At 36.4% G+C, this 6584-nt stretch overlaps 1 protein-coding gene across 1 annotated transcript; it reads left to right on the forward strand.

Moving 5' to 3' along the window:
* LOC113737751 (tetrahydroberberine oxidase-like) lies at nucleotides 1–1724 on the forward strand. Its single transcript, XM_027264932.2, has one exon. The coding sequence runs from the start codon at nucleotides 1–3 to the stop codon at nucleotides 1606–1608; it is 1608 nt and encodes a 535-aa protein (XP_027120733.1). The 3' UTR covers nucleotides 1609–1724.
* Nucleotides 1725–6584: the final 4860 nt, after the last annotated feature.

Consider the following 6584-nt stretch of genomic DNA (forward strand, 5'->3'; position numbering starts at 1 on the left):
ATGGAGACTACTTCAAGCACCAAACTTTCATGCATTTTTCTTTGTTCATTAGTTCTTGTTTTCTCAATGCCGTGGAGCACTAGGGCTGAAATTCATGATAGATTTCTTCAGTGTCTTCATTCTCAGAACAATGACTCAATCTCACAAGTCATTTATACACCAACAAACTCTTCCTATAATTCTGTTCTGCAATCTTCCATAGAGAACATAAGATTTATATCTCCGACGGAAAGAAAGCCCTTGGTCATAGTTACGCCACTGAGCGATTTTCACGTTCAGCTAGTTGTTAATTGTGCAAAATCCAATGGCTTACAGATCAGAGTTAGATCCGGAGGCCATGATTATGAGGGCCTTTCTTATCTTTCCTATTATCTCCAGCCATTTGTTATTGTCGATATGAGGAATCTGAGTGGAATATCCGTCGATACTGAGAGCAAAACAGCCTGGATTGGAGTTGGAGTACGTCTTGGTGAGCTCTATCATGCAATTGCTGAGAAGAGCCCCAATCTTGGCTTTCCTGCAGGTACGTGTCCTTCTGTAGGATCGGGCGGACACATTAGTGGGGGAGGAGAAGGCGCATTGACGCGAAAATATGGCCTGGCTGCTGACAATGTCATTGATGCTAAAATTGTGAATGCGGAAGGAGCGATTCTTGATAGAAAATCAATGGGAGAAGATCTTTTCTGGGCCATTAGAGGTGGAGGAGGAGCCAGTTTTGGAGTAATTCTCGCGTACAGACTCCAATTGGTATCCGTTCCATCAACAGTTACAGTTTTTACAGTCAACAGAACCTTAGAACAGAATGCAAGCAAGCTTGTCCACCAGTGGCAACAAATTGGGTACAGGCTTGATCGAGACTTATTCATCACAATCTTTATTACACAGGCGAGGAGCGGTGGAAAATTAACAGTTCAAGCAGCGTTTCAATCTTTGTACCTGGGAACAGTTGCCAAGCTTCTACCGCTGATGCAAGAAAGCTTCCCTGAGCTAGGATTGCGCAAAGAAGACTGCACAGAGATGAGCTGGATTGAGTCTGCCGTTTATTTTGCCGGTCTTCCAAGTGGATCAACCGTGAATGATTTGGTACGCAGCACTCCATATCCCAAAACATATTACAAAGCCAAATCAGACTACGTAGTTGAGCCCATATCTGAAGTTGCATTGGAAGGATTGTGGAAAAGATTCTTCGAAGAAGAAGCTGAGAGAGCTCAGCTTATCCTTTCACCATCTGGTGGAAGGATGTTTGAGATATCAGATACTGAAATTCCATATCCACACAGAGCTGGAAACATATATCAATTTCAACACATGGTGTTTTGGACTGAAGAGGAGAATGCAAACTCTCAAAGGTACATAGATTGGATCCGAAGGCTTTACAAATACATGGCTCCATTTGTTTCCAGATTTCCTAGGGGTGCGTACCTGAATTATCGAGATTTGGACTTGGGAGCCAACAGGGAAGGCAACACCAGTTTCGCACAAGCTAGCGTCTGGGGCATGAAGTATTTTAGGAAAAATTTCTACAGGTTGGCCCATGTGAAGCAGGAGGTTGATCCAAGTAACTTTTTCAGATATGAGCAGAGCATCCCTCCTTTCTTATCCTCATAGAAATGGAGAAATACTTGAAGAATTGGTGCATGAAAACATATATCGATCAAAACATCATCTACCAGAAATAAGTACATATGGGTACAAATACAGTCATCTTGGGTCATATATTTGTGTTTTCTTTTTCATACTTGATATAGTTGTGTGGTTTACAATAAACTTGGAAACATGTAATACATCTATATAGATGTTTGAATATGTTAGTGTTGTGAACTAGGCACAGTTGTGAAGTTTAATAAACTTGGAAATGTATAATACATCTGTGTAGATGTTTGATTATGTTAGCGTCGTAACATATGAGATTTTCCTTGAATGCTATGAGATTCTATCTTAGCCTTTTGTGTATATTTTGAAGAATTTATTCAGCATTTGTTGCATATTGGTGATTATTTACTTCTTTTATAAGTCATAACTTACATCTTACACACGTTTGCTTCCGGAATTCATCTTAAGGTCATTGTCCATCTTGTGGAATTGCAAATATTCTATTTAATTTTGTGGTACTGAACACTTTTCTTGATATATTTTGGACACATATATGCAAAAAGTATACCTGGAGTTCTCCAAGGTTTATCCTGGTTAAATCCAAGGGTATGTAATTTGCACCCTTTTTGCTTTGGAGGTAGGTTTCTCTTCATCTAATCTCTCTATAAAAAAAATTAAATAAAAAAAAAGATACGTGATGTCATAATTTGCATTTGAATTTGACAATAATTTTTGAACACTTTCTATGTTACTATTCATGGATTGTTGCTCTCTTTACAGATGCATTTCCAAGCTAATTATAATGAGAATTTTCCTTAATCTTGGAATCATTCAGAATGGTACCATAATAATTAGTGAATTTTTTTTTTTTTCGAAACGATAATTGATTGTATTGCTTGACAAATGATATACAAGTGCGAGCAAGGGCTCGATTGAACTTTACAAGCGGCATATTTACCACTAAGGAAACCAATGTTCCTCATCAAAAATAATGCCCAAGGCATGAATGCTAAGCTTGTAGCTTAAATGAGTCTTATCTTTCCTAACTAGGCAAAAGGAGCACATATGAAACAATTGGCTTAATTGAAGAATGTCATCCACAACAGTCGCTAATCTAATCTCACTTACTCTGTTTGTGCGAATATTGTTAAGGATTTGTGGGTTTTGCACTTGGAATTGCACTTCCCTGGCTTGCGTTGTGGCTGTCTTACACATTGCCAGCTTCAGTGCAATTGCTTCATCCACCAGAATTGATCCTGAACTTCTTGCTCGTAGCGCCCATCCTCGGTGTGGTCCTTGATCTCCTTGATTCAGGCTGATTCCAATGCCAAAGGCGTGGTTGGATATATCTGATGTTACCCCAATCCGTACTTCCAGTATCCCATATTCTGAAGCTGACTGCGAACTGTGTTGCTGTAGAGCTATTGTTTCGTCTGTGCTCATCCTAGATTCCTTAGTATCTAATTCCACCATTTCTAACCATTCCTGATGCGCCTTCTGAATTGTCTTCCAAGGCTGTTTTTTTTTCCATTAAATTCCTCCTCATTCCTAGCTTTCCATATCTGCCATAGAATATGGACAGACAACGAAATATGTTGCCCACCTTCTGGTCTATTCCTGGCTTCTGAGATTGATGTCCACCAATACAACGTTTTGGTGAATACAACGTTTTGGTGAATAATTAGTGAATACAACGTTTAGTTTTTAATTGTTTTTCCTGTGGAATAGACTATATACCCGAAAAAAAAATAATGTACTGCCCATTTGGCCATTGACTTGAGTAAGCGGTCCGGATTTGCTATGTCTGATTGCATCTTCCTGAAACTTTCATTTTTTTTTTTTATGATTACAAGTAACTTAGAATGGACTAATCATTAAAGTATATCATTGTTGGTTAGAATAAACCACTATCACTAATAAATAATTAGCAGTTTTAAAATTAATTCATCTATTAACTAACCGCATTAAAGGAAGCTACAAGTATTATTGGTCCAACTGACTTGCGTCTAACATAAATGTAATAATTCTAAATCTAATTAAAGAGTTCTTCTATTTTGGTGTCCTTAAAACATTGGTTAAGACACATTAATCTATCTATTAGCTACCTACCTATCTATTATCCTATAAAAAGTATGGTTGAGTTTTGGTAATTAAGAGTGTAAGCCGAAGTTTGTCTTAATTTTGTAATAACCAAATTACCCCCCTCACCAATAAATAAAAAAATTGCATTGCGTTTCCTTAATAATTAGGATAAGTTACTTATAAGCCCCAATGATTTTATATAATACTAAATGGCCCTCCTAAGGTTTCAAAATAGCCACATAACCCTACTATGGTTTTAAGTAAAGTGAAAAATGGATGAAATGCACAACCAATTAGTACAACTTTATACCAATGCGCTCTAAAAGCGCGTGCGATACAATATTAATCTCCATATAACCCTCTTATGGTTTGTATAAATATCCACCTTACACCTTATGATTTTTATATTTATCCACGTAATCCCCCTATATTTTTATATAAGGCAGTTAAGCTCTCAACTAATTTAGCATTTAAGTAAGGATACTATTGGTATTTTAATTAAGGACGTTACATAGGCTATTTTTCGTTAAGTTTCTATATAAACCAATTGGAGGTGAAGTGGGCATTTTGAAACCTTGGGGGGGTTATGTGACAATAGACGAAATCACATGGAGATTATATATAATCTACCCTAATAATTAATATGAATTATGTTGCCAGTTATCCCTTAAGTTATGGTGAATTCTACAAGCCACAAAGACCAAGAGCAGGACCAAATGAAACGACTCGTAAGTCTTCAGCCAATGAGCAAAAATGAAAAACATTACTGTCTGTTTGGATTGGAAATTTTTATAGGGAAAAAAATGACATTTTTATTTTCTTTGTGCCATAATAATTAGTGAATGCTTCCAATAACGTTTATTTCATAATTATTTTGCAGCAATTTGAACCACATAGACACGAAAGCTTATTAAGTCATGTGATATACAATAGTATATGTATACACATGAATATTGATAGACGTTTTCCACAAAAACGGAGAATCTTGCGTTATAGTAGAAGAAAAAGTTGTGAGGATTATTCAAAAATCAAAGTCCACTTGCTTTATAAACAGAAGAAATCAATGAATTTCTATGAAATATTTTCACAGGAGACCATTGACTCAAGTAAACGGTCCATAATTGCTATGCATGTATCATGGTCATGATACCTTGCTCAAACTTTCTTTTGTTTATGGCGTTACAGGTAATCTATAATGGTATGAGCATTAAAGTAGTAAATCATCAACTGAATGAGCTATCCGTTATAATTAATGGGCTTTTTTTTTAACTGGCGTCGCATTTTAAAATTCACTTAACATATCATATATATATATATATATATACATAATAACAATTATTATCCTCCGTTAGGGTCTGTTTTCCATTGTTTGATTGTCAATTAATTTGGGAAAATCATTTCCGATGGAAAAGAACTTACACCGAGAGAAGGAAAATAACTTCCTTATCTATCATTCTGAGGTTATTTTCCTTTCACACAGCTTTCACAACTTTGGGGCTGGGACTGATATGGTGTCAATGTTTTACCGGTCTGTTGAAGTAGAGGAATGCAGATTATGTCTTTGCAGCTCTTATCACATGTCAAACATTATGATCTCTTGGCAGTAGGCAGGATTCAGGAAATTCCCAAAATTTATCCACCACTGCAGCTGCAAAAGTGCATACAGCAGAAGCCCATATGAGGACAGCAGCAAAGTAGTTTACAACATTTGATTACTTTGCAAAGGCAAGAAAATGAGGGACAATATATAATTAAGCAGACGATGACTTATTGATATTCTTTTTTTTTTGTACCATAATAATTAGTGAATACAACGTTTAGTTTTTAATTGTTTTTCCAGTGGAATAGACTATATACCCGAAAAAAAAATAATGTAGTGCCCATTTGGCCATTGACTTGAGTAAGCGGTCCGGATTTGCTATGTCTGATTGCATCTTCCTGAAACTTTTTTTTTTTTTTTTATAATTACAAGTAACTTAGAATGGACTAATCATTAAAGTATATCATTGTTGGTTAGAATTATAGGTGACAAATTAATCAATTTAATTAAATTTACCCATACCTATCCATGAATAGATGGGTATGAGTATCTTAAGTTTTTTGCATATAGGTATAAATGGGTTACCCAATAATACCCATTATTCAATGCCTCAAACAATCCTAATTGCCTCAAAACCTTCTATCAACAGCTAAAACTCATCCACTTTTTCTGGTCAAAGTTGTGTATCTCTAAAAATCATAACACTCCAAGAAATGACGTTCATCTTGGACATTTTGTACCTGACAAAGAATGGTAATCTTATTCATTGAAAAACCCATTGTTTTCTCTTGTACAATCGAAAGCTTATATATAGAATTAGTAGCAGACTATAGTCTAAGTAGTAGACTCCTAGGCTGACTACTAGTCTAAGTAGTAGACCACAAAGACCGGACAAAGACTACAAAGACTAGTTCGGATGGTATACGCTAACAAACAGTACCACATTCAATTTGTCTACAAAGTCAATAAGAGAAAGTCTTTAACAAATCAAACAGAAGCACCCTAAACCTTGCTAGAACGACAATAAACTGAAATGAGTCCCCTGGGTTGCTCGGGCGGACTTCACGTTCCTTAGTTAAGGCGCCGGTCCTGGGTTCAATTCCAAGCTTGGGCGGCTCGTGGTAACTTCCTGGGGATCGGTGGAGCCCGCTCTCCTCAGGGTTGGTGGGACTAGTCGGGTGGTCCCGGATACCCCCACCTGAAAAAAAAAAAAAAAAAAAAAGACAATAAACTGAAATGCCCTAAACGTCAAGATTACTATTTAAGTAGCTAGACTCGTTATGCAAGTCCTTTTGTAAGTCGAATTTTTATAATGATGTGTGCTGATGTCAGAAAATATTAGCTATCGGTGTACCGTAATACATGAAAG

Source organism: Coffea arabica, chromosome 3e (genome assembly GCF_036785885.1).
Source record: "Coffea arabica cultivar ET-39 chromosome 3e, Coffea Arabica ET-39 HiFi, whole genome shotgun sequence".
Taxonomy (NCBI): Eukaryota; Viridiplantae; Streptophyta; class Magnoliopsida; order Gentianales; family Rubiaceae; genus Coffea; species Coffea arabica.